Source organism: Ambystoma mexicanum, chromosome 1p, assembly GCF_040938575.1.
Source record: "Ambystoma mexicanum isolate Mex_15411 chromosome 1p, UKY_AmexF1_1, whole genome shotgun sequence".
NCBI classification, from domain to species: domain Eukaryota; kingdom Metazoa; phylum Chordata; class Amphibia; order Caudata; family Ambystomatidae; genus Ambystoma; species Ambystoma mexicanum.
Genome location: NC_090921.1, coordinates 1287823566 through 1287846991, shown reverse-complemented (window position 1 = coordinate 1287846991; position 23426 = coordinate 1287823566). Strand labels below are relative to the sequence as shown.

The window sequence follows — 23426 nt, the reverse complement described above, 5'->3', positions numbered from 1 at the left end:
CAGAGCTTGATGGCAATCAACGGAATATGCGTGAATGGAGATCGAGCTCTTGATCTTTGGCTCCTCCCAGCTTTGTGCCAAGCTTCAGGCCTAATATGACGGTTTTGATATTGAGAAGCACTATATTAAAGCAGCTAACAAAGTAAAAACATTGGGGAGAACTCTTGTACCATCATTGAGTACATCGCCTCATATCAACAGTGTTATATGCAAAACCCAATATCATCTTAGACTGAGATTGGTGAAGCGTTACGTCTCTGAAAATAACTGCTCCACGCTAGTTCGGGCTATCATAACGCCCAGGATCGACCATTGCAGTGCTTTATTGATCGGGACAAATAAAGGCTGTTTAAAAAAACGTCAAATACTGCAAAATGACGCAGTTCGGATAGTGAAGGATGTTCCTAGGCACAAGCCCATCGCGGCACATAAGAGGGAGCTACATTTGCTCCCTGTGAAAGCCAGAATTTGCTTCAAAGCCCTCACGATTGTCCACAAATGTCTATGGCCAAGCCCCTCGGTGCATTAAAGAATGTATTACCGTACAAATTCTTGCCAGAACTTCTCGGTCTACCAATACTATGAGATTGGTCTGCCCCAAGAGCAAGCAGGTCAAAGGGAATGGTTACTCATTCCTGGTGAAAGCTGCCCAAGAATGGAATAAACCTCCGGTTACACAGCGTACCACAAAAGACCCCTTGAATTTTAGGAAACAACTGAAAACCACCTTGTTTGAATCAAAATATTCTGGTCCTGGCTATGGCCTCATCTTTTGACTGCGCCCTGATGCCTGCGGGCTCCGGAGCTATATAAACATGTAAATAAATAAATCCACATGACTGACCCATCATTTGCTCTGCACTGCAAGGAGAAGTTCCAATGTTTCATAAATCAAAACGTTTACAATGTTAAAGGAAAGTGATAGCCTGAGACCAAGTATGTAGTACGGGGTTGCAGCAGGCAGGGTAATTGTCAACTTCAGGTGGACAAGATGGCCTTTGCCTGTCATGGAAATTATATTTTCAATATAGCATTAAATACCATTTTTGTGGGAGGGCAGGGCCGCTAATAACCTCAATCCCAAGCCAGGTAGTACCAAGCACATCATTCTAGCCCTAGACACCCATTAAAGTGGTATTTATCACCATTAGCACTCAAAACCACCATCTGTGATACTGGCACTTTTTATGGCCTTTGGAACTTTTAAGAGTGGAGGAGATTATTACTGTTGTACTCTTTCTTCATTAGCCCCTTTGAACTTGCAGTGAAACGATGTTGGAGAGACCCCTGAGGGCAAGAGACGAATGCAGGTTGAGTTGTGCTTTCATTGAACAGGGTAATTTAAATAGCAAGCTGTGCTAAACAAGTTTCAGTTTAATTAGCAAATCAACAGAATTGCATAGCAAATTGATATACAACACTGCTTATTTTATGCCTTGATCTGTGCTGTCAGACTGCCTGGGGCCTTTCAATATATTACACGCCTTCTCCCAAATAATTTGTGGTGATCAACGAATGGCTCAGCTCATGTGGCTGAAATGTAAATAGTGAATATGAAGCAATAAAAAATGACTGTCAAAGCTCCACTGCCGGGCAGTTGGGATATATTTATGTCATTGAGTGGTTATGAATCACAACCCTCTTATTTATGGTGAGGGGGTCAGATTTAATCTTATTTTCTTGTTCATGCTGCTGGTTTCTGTATGTGGGGATGTTATAATGTCCTCTATAATAATAAATTCGTTTTTTTTAACCCCCCCCCCCCCCCAAGGCCATTGTGGTATACTTCCAGCTACTCACAGCACTCATGGGAAAGGTCATCTTAGGTAGAACGGCAATTATTTTCCTAGAGCCACACTTTCCACTGCACCCTCATTTCCCTAGCACCTCCACTTATGCCATTAAACTCTCTAATAAAAACAACATGCTGCCTGCAGGAGTGCATTCACTTAAGAGTACCTTCTAAAGCTCAGTCCTACTGGCTATTGAAATTAACCAATCGTAGTGGAGAATTCAGAAAAGATCCTGATGCAGGATTTTCAACAGGCTGCAGTGGATAATCCAAAACAGTTCCTAGTATCAGATTCCTAATAGCCAGAGTGCACATTGCCTAATGAGTGATTCAGCGCATTTTCTGAGTATATTATTCCAACTACCATCTGAAGTGAGGGGATTCCTTGCAAAAAACTCACCTGTCATAGTGGATGATGAGACTGATGGCCTCAAAGAGGATGGCATTCTTGGCGTTTGAGTGTTGGACTTTCTTGGACTTTGGTGGCTCTTGGGCTTTGTTGAGAATGGTCTCCAAGCACTCAACCAGCCGGCCCTTCACTGCAGCATCCTCTGAAGTACACAAGGTAAGAAGATGATCAGATCATTAACCGAAAAAACATCCAAGAGGAGGTAATCTATTTTCTGACAAGAAGATAGGAGTATATCAGGTAAGAAAGGAGATAGAAAAATATATATGGAAATAACAATGCAAGGGGACCACAAATGATCTAAAGGAAATGATTGACAAAGAAAGAGAAGGTTAATGCCGAAAGACTAGAACAATGGACAACCCAAAGACCACAATTGTTAGAGAGAGCCAGTGTCCACAAGGACAGAGGGCAATCCTGGGTAAAGAAGAGATGTACAATAGAGCACATCGAGAATGTAAGTTGGACGCATTAACCTGAGAGTTGAGAGTCCAACAACAGTCTCTCTAGAAGTATAAAACTCTAGATGAATGCCCTAGAGAAGTGTTGTGCATGGAAATGGAATGCTAAATAATGCTTCAAGCTACACATGTTTAGATAAAGTGTGTACATTAATATCTGTAAAATGTCATTTGTAGGCTGAAAAGGATAACATAAGCATTTCTCTTATTGACTGAAATATTTCTATTGGGGTCCCTGGAAAATGATTAGCTTTCAGGACAGATCCTGGGACTGCTGATCATTGAGAAAAAAGCCTGCCCTTCAAGGAGAGGTGAGGCCCACTGAATAAAGGCAATGTCACTCAAGGTTCGCCTCTATAAAGCACTGGTCAATGGGGTGTTACCTGGCGGAGGGTAGCACTGGAGCAGGCGAAGCAGTTTCACTGAAAGCCAGGGAGCGGGTACAAAGTAGTATGTGTAGTCCTGCAGGTCTGTGGAAGCCGAGGAGACTATCTACAGAAAAGGAGAACAAGAGAGCAGTTATGTTACTCACAAAGCTTTGCACATCATAATGATCCAGTGCAGATTGGGTATCTTCTCAGCATGCATTTTGTCAACAGCTGTCAGAATAGTGCACAACTGCACACTCAAACTGAAGTTGGTCTTTTAGACCATTATATACCAGGTGTGGATAGGTGATACAAAGCTATACAATTTTGGTACCCTGTGGTTTTTCCAACAGTAATTACTTTGAAGTTAACTACTTTGAAAAACTTTAAATTATATAGGGTTGCGGGTTAAGGAGTTAAAAGGGGTGGGGAGGGACTTGGGGTAGGGCTACTATTGCAGGGGAAGGAGGTTTAACCTCCCCAAAATAAAAGAAAACCTGGAATGATTACTACAGAGTCATTTACTTTGAAGTAATTATCGTCAGCAAAATGACATGGAACCCCATTTTTGCTTTAATTCATGCAAAAGCAGGGTTTGAGTCTATAGCACTGTGAGACGTGAGTCTACTGTCCTGTGCTTACACTATGAGGAGTTTACATGGGGCGAAGAGACGGCAACGTGAGAATACGCACATGCTGAGCAGGATGTTTCATGGGAATAAAAGAACCAACCCCTTGCAGATGGGTTTAGAATGTGGAGTTGTATACAATCTTTGTGGGCACAATCCTGTTCTGAATAATTCACAGAGTCAAGCTGTGTGTGGTCTTTTCAAACCCAAATGATTAAATAGGGCGGAAGGAAGGGAAGTGGCAACGGCTTTGCCCAAAGAGACCTTTTTATAGTACCCACATACTTACCACCTATACAAACCCCATTGGATGTACAAACAGTGACAGAAAGTTATGTACAAACAGTAACACAAAGACGCCCATAGGCATATACGTGAGCAGAGACACAGCTAATAAAATCTCTCTCAATGAAACCCGAGCATGTATGCAGGCTGATTGTGTGGCCCTCACTTAATAATGCAACTTACTTTGTATTGGGGAACTGATTGGTCCCTAAGCCTACCTGTGCGGGGGGGGAAGCTGTACCCCATTGACTCTTTTTTACAGCACTACTACCTCCCTTAAGGTTAGTACACAGAGGACTCTATTCGCCTTTTATTTTTACCTTAAGTTAATTTAACACTTAAGCAGTGTAGCCCGGACACGCTGGTGCCGGTGCACCCATCCTTTACATTTTTAGGTGCAATCTTGTGCACCCTATCCCTAATTCTACCACATGAAGCCTTTTGTCCAAAATGTTGGTCAACATGGCTAACGTGGTTGTTTGAAGTCCTATCTTGCTGGCTTTCTGGCTTCATTGGTGTCTTCATCGTATGCAAGGTAGGTAAAGGCTATACACTATCAGGCACTTTTGCAGTCTCTATCCAATGCCAAGAAGTGCAGATGGGTGCTTCTGACTGGTTTGGTTAGGGCAGTAGTCTTCAAACTTTTTGGGCCTGGGCACCCCCTGAGCAAAGTTTGGGTAGGCCGGGCCCCCCAAAAAATTCCAACTGGACAGTATGTACAAATGGCTATTAACTATTGTACACCGTCACCGCACCCTACTCCCAGTATAGTCCCTTGGCTCCCCCACCTGCTCCCATCACAGTCGCTGGGCTCCCAAATCCCACTCCTACCTAGTCCCTGGGCTCTCCCCACCCCATCACAGACCCTGGGCTCTCCCCACCCTGCTCTCACCATTATCCCAGTGCTCCCGCCCATCCTGCTCCCACAACAGTCCCTGGCCTCCCCCCACCCTGTTACCAATACAGTGCGAGGGCCAGTGGGAGCTGGTGAATTTTTTAAGTGGAGGGGCATAAATATTTCCCACAAAAATGCCATAGCGTCCGAGTGCAGCGAGGGAGACCGAACCAATCAGGGGAAACTGGGGAGGGGGGTTCCCCCTGTGAATTATTTTTAAAAAATTGGTTAAAATGTTGCATTTTAGAGCATACTTTAAAAAAAAATCTGTAAAAAGCCAAACAGTTTGCAATTGGTGCTGGCGGGCAAAGGGGGAAAGCATGGTATTTTTGACTGGACATCTATGATAGATATCCAGTAAAAAAAAAATACCATCCCTGTACGCTGGGCTCCACAGCGCCTCAGAAGAAGAGCTGATTTTGGCCGGTGGGTAGGGGGATTGTGCACAAAGGCATTTTTAAAATGCCTTTTTTGTACAACCCTCCTTCCCCCACTACCCCCGCTCGCCAAAATCAGTTCAACGGACCAAAACAAACACACACACACACACATTCACACAGCAGTCACTATCATTCATGAGAGCACCCAGCACCATACACTCACTCAAAACACAAGATTACACGCATCCATACACACATTTAAATGAATGAAAACATAAACTTATCTTCTGCAGGGGCCCGCGCATGGATGCTGCAATGCCCCGCTCCAGGTTGCTCTGTCCGTTTGTGCGAGGAGGCGCAGGAGTTCCCCCTCGCGCTTACAGACATGCAGTGCCCCAGTAAGCATTTCCAATGTGCTATGCAAGGCTGGCGAAGCCAAACGCCCCAAGCCTTGCATGGCTCAGTGAACATGTGCGGCTGGGGTACTGAACTGTCAAAGGGAAACTGTGTTTCCCTTTGACAGTTCAGCCAGCCCAGGACCCCGCCCTCAGCTGGAAAAAGAAGCTGAGTGAGTGCTCAGTGTTTCACTGGGCTGGCTCCTTGGCTCCTCCATAATGGGTGCGGGGCCACTGGGTGGACGCCCCCTCGCCCATTATGGATGATCCACCAGGCTTGGACTGGCCTATAGGGCAATAGGGCAATAGGGCAATGCCAGTACTAAAAATGCTAGTGTAGTCCAGTCAAAATGGGCCACTTTTTTGGACAATGTGGGCCAGTTTGATGAGTTACTTCACTAGGCAGCAAGTAGTTTTGACTATTGTTGCTGAATAAATATTCTTTAAATATCACAAGTTCCTTACATTTTAACAAAAACACCTCATTGGGTACTATTCAAACAGTCTGTCTAAATGAATGAATATCCATTTGCAACTGCAGGCCACTTTTTCATTGGTGCCTGAGACAGTTTTATGGTCCAGTCCGACCATGTGAGTCGGCCCAGCCCATTTCCTCCAAACTAAAAAAGAAATAAGGTTTTTTTTCCTCTTCTTTTTTTCTTCTTCTCAGGGTCCCCTTTTCTGCCCTATGGTGATTATTTTCTCCCATCTTCCTGCTTATATCACCCTACATTGGTTTTAGGAAGTAGGTATCCTCCTGCTTATATCACCCTACATTGGTTTTAGGGAGTAGGTTGGTTGTAGCTATAGTTTAGTTTTGGCTTCACCGGAGGTGCAAGCCATTTTACCAAAGAACTACAAAGGACTGGGTTTTTTTGTAAAAAGAGGCCTAGGACAATGCCCAATTGAACTTGTATTGTTACAAACAGAAGGTCCTAGCTCCTCTCAAATCCTCGCCCTTAAAGATCCAACAGCAATAGTTTGGATACCTAACGAGCTGCCCTCCTCAGTTGCAACAGACTGCACTCACAAGCGACATTAAAAAAATATATGTATATTTTATTACAAAATTCATTTCATATAAAAAAGTTTTTTTCATATATATATACAACCAGTATTTCAACCACAGTAATCCATATATGTGGAGCAACAAAACAAACCTCAAGTGGAAAAAAAATATTTAAAAGTATATATAAAAAAATCCAAAAAGAAAACAAAACACCAAAGATAGAACTAAAGGGGTTCTGTGTTAAACTTAGGAACAAACACCTGCACCTTTAATAGACAGAAAAACAGTAAAGCAGTTGAAATAATAAATATTTCTCATTACAGGTTGTTCATAATGTAACACACACACATCCAATTGTATACTAAACAACACAAACAATACACAATATCTAACATTAGCATCTTGAGTACAAATACCAATCTGATGTCTAATTGTGGATCTGTTATATTAATATTAAGATCCTATTATTGTTTCTAAGTAGACAGCAGCTTTTGATGCTTAATTAAAACCGTGACCGTTATCTCACAGCAAGCCATTTTACCACACTGATAGCCCAATGTACCTCTTTGGTAGCCATTGTGGCACCAATGTGTTTCTTTAAATCCTGCTCTCTGCCATTTTGTATTTTGGTCCTCCTTTTTTCAATGCAACCGTGAGGTAGGCTTAAAATCAACGCTCTGAACACGTGGGCTCTTTGTAAACCAGCATGGCTGCCTCCATGTTGGTTTAGGCCAGTGTAGGTCCCCGGACTCTCCCTCTCACTTCTTGTGAAAATAGTCTAGACTGCATGGCAGTACTACTGGCCAGCCAGTATGGTTGGTCATCTAACCCTTCCCCAGCCTCCTCTAATGATTGGAGGGCTGGCCTCTGACCAGAAACTCCTTCAGCAGGTCAGCAGACCTGCTTCTTCCTCTGGGCAGCCCTTTTCTTCAATGGTACATATGGCCCTGCCTATTCCATGTTTCCCTCTCTTACTGTTTTCTTGTGCTACTTGGAAGAAGCAGGTCTGCTCATCTGCTGAATGAGTTTTTCCTAGCAAATCCCACAGTGTTTGCAATGTTTACCCCTTACTTGGCTGGACTGGGTGGGTACAGAGGTTTAGGCATATCACGGTTTGGGTTTTCTGCTTTTGAAGTCCAGTCCAAGCTTCCTGAATTCTCTTGATGCCTCCCCTCATCAGTGGGTCAAACCTCCCATGCTGGAACCATTTTCTGCACCACCTACCACCACTCTCTGTGGTTTACCGCCAGGATCTTCCACTTGGCTGTGCGTCACTGCTGTTACCTAGAAGGATTCTGGGACACCAACATCCAGCTTGGTTAGCTGCTTGGGACGTCTGAGGGTGCCTCCAGCTGTTATCCGCATCCTGGCATTGTTTACTACTTAACTGCCACCCTTCATTGACCAACAAGCTGCTGGGATCCATGTTGACGGGTTTTCTCATTAGAGTCTTCCTCGCCCGGTTATTCACTTCAGTATTGAAGGACAATGGTATGCGAAGGCTGTTTGTTCATTTCTTTGGTCATAAGGGCGGTTGTTGGGTGAGGGGGCAAGCCTCTGAGCACCGAATCATGTAACCGCACCTAGGGCAGAAACCTGTATTTAGCCGGGTCGATTCACCATTATGTAGCCATTTTAGCTGAATCTGCCACCATGAGTACTTTCCTATGGTTCCTGGGATGGGAGATTATTCACAATACTCACTCTCAGGTGTCCCTCTGGTCCGGGGTCAACATTGTATGGAGGCAAGTCGCAACTGCATTTTTCATTGACTCACATTGGAGGTCCTCCTGTTCTGCTACATCTTTCTTTGGGTTTTCTGGTTTGTCCCCTGACCTTCTGCCTCTTTTTATTGGCATCTCCTCTAGTCCTCCCTGGGGTTGCTGGCTGTGGAAACCGCACTTGTGGGGTAAAACAGTCTTATCACCATACAAGCGTATGGCCCATTATCTGTATCCCATTGATTCCTATGGAACTTTCTACTTGTCCTGGAACTCTCCTTAAGTGGCTCTGTAGGTACTCACATCCTCGGGACATATTTCCTGTACCCACAATGGTCTCAGTGAGCTCTGAACCAAGAACTAGAATTTTAAGACTTACCACTGAATTTTAATGCATCTTCAAAGTCAGGGTTTGCACTTCGCTCATTGTGAATGTGTTACACTGTAGCTAATTTTGTTGGCTGTGTAAATATGTTTCCTTGAAGTCTATTGGAAAGGTAACAGTTTCTGAAATATATCCTTAATAGTTAGCTATGGTTTTGAAATGTTTCCTACCCGATATTACTATTTTTAATTATCATATGTGCATTTGTCCTAGAAGGTCAAAATTAAAGGTAGGTGCAGAATACCTGGTCTACAACCTCCCATATATAACAGGGGTCTGATGTGTCCTTAGGACACTGTACTTAATAGTGCCGTCCCAAAGGGTATTTTACATGCTTTGCTACGTTCAACGCTTCCCTTGTTCTCTTCCCCCTGTTAATTTATGTTGGGTGCCTACCTGAGATTGCGATCCCACATACACTAAATCTCTAACCTCGCCCTACTGCCTGTATGTAAAATATACTGTATAATTTGTAATAATGTATATTATGTGTTTAGTACTTATTTGACCTGATCGAGATCTATATGTGTCTATCAGCAGATGACCCGGAAGAAAACATCAACCCAAAACACAACCTTTCTGACCTACTCAACGAAGAAACAGAATAGAATTCACAACCTGATGGAAAAACAAATCAACACCAACTCAAACCACCAATGCCACCGCCAGAGGGCAAACCAACCGCAAAAAAACAACAGTGCAACCTATTCAACGCCAGGACAAAGTCAAAACACTCAAAGGAAATATACGAACTGCTAAACGATGGAGGGACAGACATGCCATTTCTCACCAAAACCTGGCTATCTCAAAACTTCAAGGTTTTGAGTTAGCACACGACTCCATGCCCAGCAACTTCAAGCTTAAACAAACCAACCAAGAAGGAAAAAAAGAAGGTTGTCTCGCTGTTGCATGCCAGTTAAAAATAACAACAGCACCACCACTAAACATCCCAAAATGCGAATCACTCCTCCTGCACTTAGCCTTAGATCACCAAACCAACCTGTTGTTACTACTTATCTACAGGCCACAGACATACAGCCCTATTTTCACAGACACATTTGTGGACGCCATCACCAACATCGCCATTAAACATGATCACCTGATCATATTGGGAGATTTCAACAACTGGTTCGAAGAACAAAAACATCGACTCACCCAAAATCTTAACAAATCAACTAGCAACAATGCATCTACAACTGGTGAAAGCAGCGACACATGCAGCAGGCCACAACCTAGATGCAATCTTCTGCAACAAAAACCTGTTCACTACTGCACCACCAATGCAAATCCTCTGAAGCAACCACCATATTATACCCTTCCTGATCCACTCACCAGCACGGATACTAGCTAACCTCCCAAAACATCATCCAATTCTGAAAAGAAACAGGAAATCCTTCAACAGTCTGGACCTAAACGCAAGACTGAAAGCCACAAAACCATCAATCACTGTTCTAGAATCAATCAGCAAAGAAGAACTGACAAAATCCCAAAATGGATCACGAAAACATTCGATGACATTGCACCAGAAAAACCATTCCACCATTCTCTAAACAAAACAATGGCAAGATGGTTCATACCTCACCTCCAAGCACTGAAAAAATCTAACAGGAAACTGGAACACGAATGGAGAAAAAACTATGACCAACTGAAAAATAAATCACAAACATAAGACTGATTCGACTATACGGAATCTGAAATACTCAAAGCATAAAAAAGACATTCAACAACGAATGGATCACAAACTCGGGCAACACCCAGAAAGAATTGTACATCACCAACGAGCTAAGAAACCCAACAACATGCAACAACACACCAACCACATCACAAAAATTATGCGATAAAATTGCTGACCACTTCAAAAAGAAAATCACAAACATCCAGCAACTCATTAAGAGCATGCCTAAAATCACCAACCAGCCAACACCGGAACCGTGTACTAGACTTAACCACCTCCCACCAATGTCGACAGAAAAATTCAACAGCCTGGTGAGCAAAAGCAACAGAGCCGGCTCTCCAGCAGACCCTTGCCCACCAGAAGTATACAAGACTATCCTCACCCAGAAAACAATGGCAGAATATTTCCTCAACCTCTTCAATCACTCACTAGCAACAGCGCCAGTGCCAGTGCCAGTGCCAGTGCCGTGAGCCTTAAAATCGGCATACATCAAGCGACTCCTTTGAAGGCCCATCGGGAAACACAGAAGATCAAACCAACTACCGACCAATCTCAAACATCTCATATCCGGTGCAGCTACTAGAAAGCTACATCTACGAACAAATCCTGGTACATGCAGAAAACCATCGGACACTAGACCAGGCACAAGTAGGCTTCAAACCCATGAGTGGAATGGTAACTGCATTACTAGCGATATGGGACGATCTAAAAACCAACGCAAACTCCAACGTCAAATCAGCACTAATACTACTCGATCTATCAGCAGCTTTCGACACAGTCAACAATGAAACACTCATCAAAAGACTCAAAGGTATTGTAACCAGCAGCAGAGCTCTCCTCTGGCTGAAATCCTGCATGACAGCACAAACGGAAACAACTTGGATAACACCATTTGAGACAACATCTCGCAAAACAACATGTGGAGTCCAACAAGGCTCATCACTCTCAACACTGCTTTTCAACATCTGCATGACCCCTTGATTAACCTCATCAAAAAACACAGCCTCACCTGCTACAAATACGCAGACAACACTCAAATCATCTACCAAATCAACACCATCGAACAACAAAACCCAACTCTTACCAACTGCCTCACAGAAATAAACCAGTGGATGAGCACCAACAGCCTTAAACTCAATCTGGACAAAACAGAAATCATAATCGCGCCCAATGACCCGTCCAACCATCACCACATACCTTGGCCTACCGAACTGGGAAACCCACCAGAATCATGCAAAGTGGTCAGAAATCTCAGAATATTAATGGGCAAAATAACACTAGAACCACAAGTCAACGCAAGAAATGCTTCTTCGCCTTACATACAATCAAGAAGATACTCCCTTTCTTGACCTCCCCACACAGAACACTTGCCGTCATCGCTCTAATCATGTCAAGAATAGACTATCGAAACAGCATCTATCTTGAAATGCCAGAATACTGTATAAACAAACTACAATGAATACAGAACGCAGAAGCAAAACTGCTCCTCAGACTCACTAAGAGAGAACACATCACACCAGCACGGAGAACACTATATTGGCTACTGGTCAAAAAATGACTTTTCTTCAAAACACTCTGCATAACACACAGAGCAATCCACAGCCAAAGAGCAGAATTCATACAGGGAGAAATCTCCATCTACAAACCAAAACGAACATTAAGGTCCAGCAACAACATTTGCCTCAAACCGAAATAATACGCAAAGCACACATTTGGCTCTTTGGAGACAGAAAACCCCAACAACCTTTCATATGCACTGTCTCCCACCCTCCACCCCAGTATCGATTGACAGTGAGCTGTCATGTCTGGGACTGCATGTTTACAGTAGTCCACTTAGTACACCGTGGGGGGGCTCTATCCATATTGTACGAGAATGTGATTTGCAGGAGCCAGAGAGTCTGGTCTTGCTGCAGCTTCAAGATAGACCTGCCGCGCTTTAATCAGGAACTACAGAGAGCTCCATTAACCATAGAGACCCTTTAATCAACAACAGACAGGAAATATGTGGAACTTAGTATTACATGTTTTCACCCCTTTGCGTCTTCTCTTGTAAAGCACTCTGTTATACAGGAGATTGTTGGTGGGGAGCCAGGATTGGTTCATTAAGGTAGGCTTAGCCTACACCAATCCAGTGGTCCATTTAGCTTTAAAAGAGGCAGATAATCTGAAGACTTTGCAAGGAGTAGCAAGAAGTACTCATCAATGGACCTTGGCTGAAGGTACAGTCTGCCTTACATCTTCCACCAGTGAAAGAAGGCCATAACCCCCAAACAGGGAAGGAAGATCCCTCCCCTAAACATATAAAAGGGAACAGAGAGAGATATCGAATCCAGAGGACCCTCCAGCAGCTCCAGAACCAGTGCCCAGCCAGCACACCAAGCTACAGAGGAAACCCCAGCGTAACACAATAAAAACACCAAAAAAAGGTTGTAGAAGCCTCCACAAAACTGCCTTAACAGGTGAGCTGTGATCTCCCCAGTCCAGGTTTCTGTAAATCAGGAGGGGAGGAGAAATTGTATCCTCTTTCGACCAGGTGAGACCTTCCAATGTGTCTTCCTCGATTGAGCGAGAGGGCCCAAACACTTCCCAGTCCCGCACCTCGTTGGATCTGGAGTTAATGGAAGCTGTGGACTTGTAGCTGACATGCATCATTGGGTGTTGGAACACCTCTGTGCCTGCACATCGTGCAACCACCATTGCTGTACAACTTGCTTTGAAACCTTGTCATGGTACGCTGACTTTGTGGATCTGCAGCCACTTCTCTTCACCGGGTACAGGGGCTTTGCTGTTGCCCTTCTTCGCCGCTGCCTGCAAACCATTGCTAGGTTAATAAGAATATTTCTTGTGGATTCTGCATTATTATGGTTCCTCCTTGTTCTGGGTGCTGAAGCAGAAGACAATCCATCGTTGGAATTCCAAGGTCCAGCTCCTTGTGAAAACCTGAATTGCAAGATCTAAAGCGGAGACTGCACTTAAGTGTTGTATTGAGCCTGTTAAACCCAGTGGGAGAACTTTGAACTGTACTCTAAGTACCCAAAATACTTACGAAACATTCATTGAAAAATCATTGCAAAGGACAGCCTTAAACTCTTTAAGGTGACTCTAAGCTGTAGCGGGTGTGAAGCACTGCACCTCAAATTGGTGTTCTCCCCCAACAACTCCCTTAATTTGGTGGTCATCTACAGACCTCCGGCTCTGGTTTCGGATTTCTCAACGGAACTCTGCTCTCTCTTAAATTCCCTAAGATCCGTTAATGTGTCCACTGTTGTTATGGGTGACTTTAACCTCTGGCGAGGGAATAAGAAGGATAAAGGAGCCATAGCTTTGGAAAAAGCGCTGAACAACCTGGACTTTAAAGTTTTCAATGAGGTTCCCACTACCCCTCAGGGTAACCAGTCGGTTATGTGGATACAATGTATCCCTGCAAGACTGCAGAACCACGCCCTGCATTTGGAGCGACCACTATCTGGTATCTGCCAATCTAAAACTGCCTATTTACGCGTACATCAGCACAATCCCCATATGCAAGTAGTTAATAGAAACTTCAAAAATCTAAACAGGGCACAGATTAATTCATGCGCTGATGAAATACTGTGTTCCTTTCAGGATCTCGACTCATGCGCAATCCTCTTAGACAAATACAATAAGCACGTTCTTGAGCTGGTGGAGGCAGAGGCCCCTCTCAAATCTAAATTAGCCAGAAAAAACAACAACTGCCAAAAATGGTTTACTACAGAGCTCCACACTTTGAAAAAGGAAAAACGTACACTGGAGAGGAAATGGATCCTAGAAAAATCAGTGGATAGTAAAAATAATTGGAAAACAAAGGACAAGGAATATAGAGACAAAATAAAGTCAGCTAAGGCTAACTTCTTTAATTCAGAGATTGAACTTGCTGACAAGACTAGTAAACTTTTCGACATACTAAAGAGCATTGAAAAACCTGCTAGTCTCACACCCCCGTTTACGCCCACAGAGGAGGATTGTAATATTGTCTCTAAGGCTTTTCAAGCTAAAACTGATAAAAGCACGACAAAACATTATCAAGGCTAGAACCTCTGTGAACCAGGAGATACAATCTATAGAAGCAGAGATAACCACAAGAGAACCGATTTTCAAATTTGACCCCATCACTGTAGCAGATTTGTTAGAGGTACTGAACAATATGAAACCCACCACCTGTGCAGAAAATATTCTACCACCTAGCATTATTCTGTAACATAAAGACATTTTTGCCCCCATTCTCCTGAGAATAGTGAATGCCTCGTTCCAGGAGGGTGTAGTGCCAAAGGAACTTAAGAAGGTCACCATCACCCCTCTTGTAAAAAAAAGCCGGCCTGGATCCAAAGGACCCAGCTAACCTGCGCCCAATTACAAATTCCAACTTTGTTCTTAAATTACTGGACAAGGTAGCAACGCAGCAACTACAGAAATGTGTAGAGAATCAGGAAGCCTTGCACCAGCAACAATCTGGCTTCAGAGCGTCTCATAGCACTGAAACAGCCATGCTGGACCTACAGAATCAGATGTTGAGCTTGCTTGACAAAAATAAGTTAGGGATGCTGATGCTTCTTGATTTAAGCGCTGCCTTCGATCTGGTAGATCATCAACTCCTCATCAAGGCACTCATAGAGAACGTGGGCTGCTCCGAAGGAGCCATTGACTGGTTATTGTCATTTCTATCAAACCGCCAAGCCAGAGTCCACTGGGGCAGCAACTTTTCTGATCCCTGCAATATCCTCTTCGGAGTGCCCCAAGGGGCCAGTTGGTCACCAATGCTGTTCAACATATACATGCGCACTTTGTGCAGCATACTGGTGAAAGCAGGCGTGTCATTTACAAATTACGCAAACGACACTCAACTTATTTTGGAACTGGGGGGTAGCCAGCACGCCGCTGACAGCGAAGTGATTGCAAGGGTTTATAAGACAATAGACGATTGGATGCAGGCTAACTGGATGTGCCTGAATGATTCAAAAACCGAACTGATGCTGTTTGGTTCAAGTCAGTTGGCTAATCTAGGGGCAGAGTACAAATCCTTCCAAATTAAGAAAGCCATCATTTCGGTGGCCCCTAAAGTGAAAACCTTGGGCATGATGGTTAACTCTGCGGTAGATTCTCATGCCCAGACCAGCTATCTCCAAAAAAAACACGCCTTATTATCTCAGGCTAATTAGATATATCAAGCCCTTCCTAAATGAATGTAACCTGGCGACCATTGCCAGAGCTATTATTATATCACGGCTCGACTATGGCAATGCACTGCTGTTAGGGACCTCGTCTAAGGACTTAGCGAGATGTCAGGTGATCCAGAACAGTGCGGTTAGGCTAGTAAAAAATCTGAAGAAGAAAGATCATGTCACCCCCGATAGGATTTCCCTTCATTGGCTAAGAGTAGAGGAACGTATAAAGTTTAAGGCTCTTTCTTTGGTCCACAAGTGCCTCTATGGTAAAGCACCAGAGTATTTGAAAAACAGCCTAGTCCTCTACACACCCAGGAGAAGACTACGATCGGAAGGAAAGTGCCTCCTGGTCGTACTCAATTTCAAGTTGAAATCGGGGTTGGGTAGATCTTTTCTGGTACTGGCACCTAAATTGTGGAACAGCCTTCCCAATTCACTGAGGTCAGAAGCAAACCACCTTGTATTTAGGAAACGGATGAAGACACTCCTCTTCAGATAAGAACTCTAGCGCTAGTGGCTGTCAGGTCTTCCATGCCAACTGTTTCGCGTCTCTTTATGCCTGCTTTCTTCTCTTCTATGTTGTAATGTTCAAGCGCCCTGATGCCCTCGGGCTACCGGCGCTTTATAAAAATATATACATACATACATACATGCATACATTCAAGACTGAGGAACACTTGTACCAAGAATAGGACGTCTTAAGGTACATCTGCAATGTGTCGGCAAGCTGTATAGGTTTATAAGGCTTGTGATATAACTGTGATAAATCCAATGGAGTCATCACAGATTCCCCGGTCGGAACCTCCTCCCATGTGGCTAGGGGATGGCAGCCGCTACCTGATCCTGACCCTGGGGGCGGTTATATGAGGGAGGGTCACATGGAAGGAGACGACCACCAGGGAGATTTCATGACTTCACTGGATGATGCACAGTATTTTCCCCATTCCCATAAGGAAATCCCTATGAGCCGCAAGAACTTAATGACCTATTGGCAACTAACGATTCCTCGCAGTGGAGGAAATCAAGAAATTATTTCTTTTCGCTTTTCTGGTCAGACCCCCACTTTTGCATCAGACACTCACCCCTCATACCCAACCCCTTTTGTTTTTAATTTGTCCTCAGGTAAAACCTCTGAGAAAAACCATCAAGGAGCAAAAGGGCCCATGACATCCATGGACCCCAACTCCCATAACCACTCAGGTACTGAGACGAGGAGGAGGATGAGGGAGTTTGTGCAAAATGACAGGAGCTCGATGTACAACATGCAGACTAGTTGTTTTCCCAATCCCTCCATATGCGGGACATTTAAAAATGGCAACCCGCCTGTCAGAAAGCAGAATACAGGACAGGATGTCAAACCTCATGCTGAAACTCACAAACATGGAACGCTGGAAAGCCACCGGAACAAGGAGAAGCCGCATGAGAACAAGGAGAGCCGTGGAGACGCGGGGAGCAGAGTAGGAGCTCTTGGCAGGTAAACCATTTGCAGAAGCAGCGTTCTCCAGTCCAGAATGAGCAAGATAGCTGGTGTGTAACCACGTAGCCGCGTAGGAAGCTGGGGGAGCGTCCATATAAACTCTGAAGTGGAAAGCGGCTGCAGGAGCAATACCGCTAAGGCACAAGCAGCGTCAGAGACGCTGGACACCACAGGTGAGTCTGCCCAAAGCAGCTTGGGGCCCAGGGCGTCCTGACAAGTGCGCCACCAAGTACTTGAACCATATGAGATTGCTGGTGTAGGAAATGCCGTAGTCTATTTAAATGCAATCAAGACAAAGTACAAAAACAAACCCCAAACAAATATAGATGCATGAGATGCCAGTGTGGCAAATGGTATCCAATAATAATAAGAAGAATCCATGAATGCTGACAAGGCAAAGCATAAAGGCCAATCCCAATAATAAGAAGAACGTTTGAATGCAGTCAAGACAAAGCATAAAGGTGAATTCCAATCAAGTACAGATAAATGAAATGCCAATATGGGGAAAAAGTTTTGAACTGAGCAAGTGATACTAGGTCCTCACGGTATGTGCTATTGCGCTATCTCCAAAGAACTGTGAAGTGTAATAGAGATACCTGGCAGGGTAGTATACCAGGTGATTCAGAAAAACACAAAAGAAGTCCTGGCAGAAGAGTACACCGGACAGTTGAAGTTGATAAAGATACCTGACAGGGGAGTACACCATCTGATCTATTAAATTACGGGAAACAGCACAAAGCGATTACTACAGAACCTATTTAAACAAGAACTTTGTGAGTTCAACAAAGGAACTGTTATTTACAAGAGACACTTTTTGTCATTCTATCAAAAATCAGGGAAAGGGGCCCAACCTCTGGGTCCAAGGACCTTTACCTTGGAGAACATTTTCGTGGGAAGAAAGGTTTATACTTTTGGTTTTGAACACCTTTTGCTGATATCAAGTCAGACATTTCCTTGCACCCATAGGATCTGATTCATGGAATCAGGCACAGAAAAGGCGCAAAGGCCATGTGCCGAGAAGGACTCTGCGCGAGCCGTGGCACCGAGAAATACTTGCACGGCACGCGTATTCATGGATTCCCAGAGGCATCACTAGCCGTCGCGCAAGTAACAGCAAGCTGCGCGAGGAACGCCCCCAACATGCCTCCACACACACCAAAAAGCAAGTGAAATGCCTAACACGATGAAAGCCTCTGCGTCATCCCTGGCCCAGCATACAGCCCCCACCCAGCTAAATCACGTGAAAACACCCCACAAACTCCAGGCGCACCCCATAGAAAACGCATGCCCTCCCATGCAAGGCAAGCCCCTACACCAGCCAAATCACGTGCCAACACCTTGCAATCCCAGGTTGCACCCCAGCGTAATCGCTCAATAACACCCCACTAACCCCGGCCGCACCCCATAGAAAACACATGCCCTCCCACGCACGGCCAGCCCCTAGACCAGCCAAATAACGTGCCAACACCTCGCAATCCCCGGTCGCACCCCAGCGTAATCGCACGAAAACACCCTGCTAACCCCAGCCGCACCACATAGAAAATGTGTGCCCTCCCATGCAAGGCCAGCCCCTACACCAGCCAAATCACGCGCCAACACCACGCAATCCCCAGCTGCACCCCAGCGTAATCGTGCCAACACCTCGCAATCCCCCGCATGCAGCGCCCTCCAGACACAACACCCCCACCCCATCACCTGTTGCCCCCCCCCCCTTGCAGGCAGCCTCCACCAGACAGGACACCCCCACCCCAGCCCCCATTACCCGTGACACCACCCTGCAGGCAGCCCTCTCCAGACGGGACACCTCCACCCAAGCCCCCATTACTTGTGACACCACCCTGCAGGCAGCCCCCTCCAGACGGGACACACCCACCCAAGCCCCCATTACCTGTGACACCACCCTGCAGGCAGCCCCCTCCAGATGGGACACCACAACCATAGCCCCCTCTCCTGTTGGACCCCCTGCAGGCAGCCCCCACCAGACGGGACAACCCCACCCCATTACTCGTGACACGACCCTGCAGGCAGCCCCCACCAGACGGGACAACCCCACCCCAGCCCTCATTACCCCTAACACCACCCTGCAGGCAGATTCCACCAGACGGGACACCACCACCACAGCCCCCTCACCTGTTGCCCCCCCTGCAGGCAGCCCCCACCAGACAGGAAACCACCACCACCACCACAGCCCCCATTACCCGTGACACCACCCTTCAGGCAACCCCCTCCACAAGGGACATCACCTGCATGCTGTACCCTGACATTGCAGCACATCATCACTGCAACGATTGTATGTTGTGCACCTGGACCGCCCTGTTGTGACATCAGCCAGAATATCCTCAGGAACATGAATCCTGCAAACCAAAATGAAAGCACTCACCTGTGCCACATCCATGATTGCAGCATCTGCTCACCCACAATTGCTGGCCGTATCCATCTCCTAACATACACATGTGACAAGTGATCGTGAAAGTGAGGCCCTGCTGCCCATGTGACAATGTCATGTCATCAATCCCCAGGGACCAAATCTTTAACAATGACACAAGCAAACATACCCTCAGGTGGCTCACAGCCTGAGCTTCATTGAGCTGCTATTTACAGAAGAGATTCCCTAAAAAACACATCACCTGTCCGGGCATGTGTGAATGACATGGCAATCAGAGTACACGACTCACAGAGACAGCTGCATTGGTCAGCCACTGTGGAATATAAATAAATGCCACTAGTGTATTCCAGTGCAAGAGGTTGAGCAACACCAGAGATAAAGAATACTGTACAAACACATGCTGGTTAAGGGGAATGCACTACATGCATGTCACACAGCATTAAGTAAATCATGTGCCATTATCCTGAACATGTTACACTCCCACGGTCAACCCACCCACCTCCCTACCAAACACAGTGAGGGCGAGTGATGCAGCACATGTCAAAGGAAATACCATTTGACAGTGCACACCCATACTTCCACTTCACACCCCAGCACTGGTCAGCCACATGTGTATACTGTCCTCGGGAAAAAACCCAGCAACAATACACATGCATGTAAGCAACCACACATATGACTACCAATGGTCAGAATCAGGGCGACTAAATGGACTACCAAACAGGCACACAGCAAAAATAACTGCTACCAACAATGACTGTGTAAATAACATAATATATTATACAGTTGTATTACTGGCATACAGACTGTAAACAAAAATACAAAAGGAGTCCATGAACATTTTTAAAAAAAATAAACCTCCACATGTGTAAAATTATATGTAAACGTGCAGAACTATGTACAAAAATAATGGAGTATTGTCCAAAACATCAGCTCCAAATAATAACAAAAATCAAAGGAAACTTACAAAACTACGTACACAGGCAGCGTGCTAGTCCTCCTCGTCACCAATTTCACTCAATGTCTGGACCAGTGCATCATCAGGCGGGCCTCTGTTCTTTCCTGGAGGGCTTGCAGGGATTCCAGCATGGTCCTCTCCATCCCATCCACCTCCCTGCAAGTGGCCTCCAGGATGGTAGCCCGCCTCCTTGCCCGATGCAGTGCAACCTCTGCCCTGGCCATTGTGACTCTCGCCTCCCGAGCCTGCTGCCTCTCTGCCCCGATACGCTGCCGTAGTGCACAAACACAGAAGACATTCTGTTCCTCAGGTCCACAATTGCGTCCTGCCTGACGCCGGATACCTGGCCCCTTGTGATGGTATGCCCGAGTGCAATAGCCTCCTTCTCAGAGCCTGCTGCTGCCATAGCGCCCGGTGCCTGCTTCGTGTGGACACCCTCCAGGCTGATGGCATTACCCGGGAGTGACTGGCCCGTGCCCTGCTCCTAGGTGCCTGCCCTCCCTCCATTGCCATTGCTCCTGTCATTGCCTGGATCGGCATGGTGACCACCTCAGCTGATCCACTGTCGACTCCCAACTCAGGCAGGGATGTTTGCTCCACCAGATGGGCCAACATGGGTGGGACTGGTGCACAGGGGGCCCTGGTGGTATCTGAGCCGGAAGGCATCCCAGAGGACGATTGGAGCACAGAGGAGAAAGACGAGGAGGGGGTCGCATTACTGGACAGCCCACGCAGCGCAGTCAAAACCAGGAATGCTACTAGCCAGTTCAGGAGATGCCAGACATCATTGTGAAGATGTGCAAACACCCGACAGGAAGCCCGCACCTCATCACGTAAGTCGTCGGTATGCCTCCCAATACCAACCAGTAGGGGTACCACTCTGTCCCGAATGGCAACAGCCGCCATTGGGGTATCGGTCTGGGTAGAAGATTCCGACACCTGGGGCTGGGTTCGGGTTGGGGCATGCGGGCAGGTGCATACAGCTGTAGCCGCTGTTCCAGGGACAGGATTTTGCACAGGCACCTCCACGGTGACCGGCACAGCCTCATGCACCAGGGGCAGGACTATAGTAGTCAGACTCACCTCACCTCCCCCGCCTGACCCCAAGGGCTGGGTTACTACAGCCCCTCCTACCCTCCATCCTGGATGACTCTGGAGCTTCTTCCAAAGGCCCCTGTGTCGTCTCACTCGTCTCCTCCGCTGCCGACGAATTCACATCCACCTTGGCCCTCTTGGACTTCCCCTCCGCAGCTTTGGCCGATGGTCCAGACGCGGCACCAGTCTCCTCGCTCCCCAATGATGTGTCCAGGGAGCGTGAATGGGCCTTGTGCCTCTGCCTGGTGGAGGCATACCGGCTGCCTTTCTCCACAGCACCGTCTCCACCCTCTTCTTCCAATGCAACTGCAGATAAGGAGACATAGGACACAAACATCAGGGTACTGCAACAAATTGTGCATGTCAACAAAAATGTTTCACATGAATAACACTGGTAAAGGTACAACCATCATCCACCTCCACAACACACAAGTATATGCAATGTACATACATGCACATACATGTCTGTCCATCCCAACAGACAATCACATCCGGGAGAAGGCACTGTCACAACCTATCAATCATGCATGCTACACACACATGCATCATGTGGTCATGCACACACACATCACCTGACAGTCCTCAAGCAGTGCAATGAGCAAACAGATCAGAGTACCCTCAACGACTGACCCGCCACATGACTACGGCACACATTGAAATGCACCTGTTTCATCCATCCATAACTGATGGCCAGTCACACAGTCACATCTTTGACACATACACATGAACACCATGCATTCACATGAGGTTGCCAACACCACCTCATCTGTCACACTTCTCACACAGGCACGTCTCAGACACATGTAACAAACCACGTGCACATTGAAAAATGCTGCAGTACAACACACAATGCAAATGTTATACAATTGAAATTACACATGGTTCACGGCACATATGTAGAGCACTGTCTGGGACATGCACGCAGACATCCGTACAAGAGGCATACTTGCTGTAAACCCAAGGTGCACACTCCAACATACATGAACATGCACATGGACAGGCACTGTGGAGCCCAGCAACACATGGACACTCACCTGACGACTCCAGACGTTGCTGCAAATTGCTTACCTGGGTGTTCAGCGCTGGGTAGAACTTCTCCAGGACCTGCATGTCAGTGTTGTTCATCCGGCACCTGCATGGCCCTCTGCTGGCACCAGCCTGGAGGAAGCGCAGGGCCTTGCTGTGGGTCCTGGACTTCAGGTCCTCCAAGCGCTTGTGCACATGTCGGAAGTCACAGGAGGCCACCCCCTCCGCGTTGATGGCATCCACGATCTGGTCCCAGATCAGCTTCCATCCTTCCGTGCCAACTTGAGTTGGGGCGTTGAAAAGGGCATCATAATGCCCCAGGACCTGCTCCACCAGGATGTCAACTTTCCTGGCAGAGAAGTTGACAGCCCTCTGCCTCGCTGCCTTGGGGTTGCCACTAACCTCAGATGATGTTGCCTGAGACATGGCAACCCCTGATGCAGGTGTGGGTGGGCAAGGTGGCCATGGGGCTGGGCTGTGGAGCAGTGGTGATGTTCTGGCACATTGGGAGTCTTCGGAATCAGCTGAGGTGGTCACAGGGTCAAGGACAGGAGCACTGGTAATGGCTGGACAGCAGACACTCAAATTGCAGGGCAGGTGGGCAGCAGAACCACACAGTGGGCAGGCAGCAGCAGATGGCTCGTAGGAGGCAGCTCAGGGCAGTAGGAGGCAGGTAAAAAGGCTCATAGCCAGGAGCGTGGGTCTTCTGTGTCTATTGCGTGGGCAGCCAGAACAGAGTGACGGTCACTGTGCGCATTCGAAATTAGCGCGGACACGTGAAATCAGAGGAAAGGCCCTCATCATGTAAGTTACGTAACAAGCGCTGGTCGTTGGCATTCAGATTCGGGGTAAAGAAGTGCGTAGCAGAAAATTCAACCGCACGTGCAAATTGAAGTTGCC

General features: G+C 46.4%; 1 protein-coding gene across 2 annotated transcripts in view; it reads right to left on the bottom strand.

Moving 5' to 3' along the window:
• AP2A1 (adaptor related protein complex 2 subunit alpha 1) overlaps window positions 1-23426 on the bottom strand; it is an 891085-nt gene that overhangs the window by 525465 nt on the left and 342194 nt on the right. For both annotated transcript variants that reach the window (XM_069605316.1, XM_069605324.1), the window contains exons 7-8: window positions 3046-3154; window positions 2193-2343 (exon numbers count right to left, since the gene is read on the bottom strand). In XM_069605316.1, the coding sequence (XP_069461417.1) occupies window positions 2193-2343; window positions 3046-3154 (260 nt within the window). The remainder of the gene's footprint in view (window positions 1-2192; window positions 2344-3045; window positions 3155-23426) is intronic.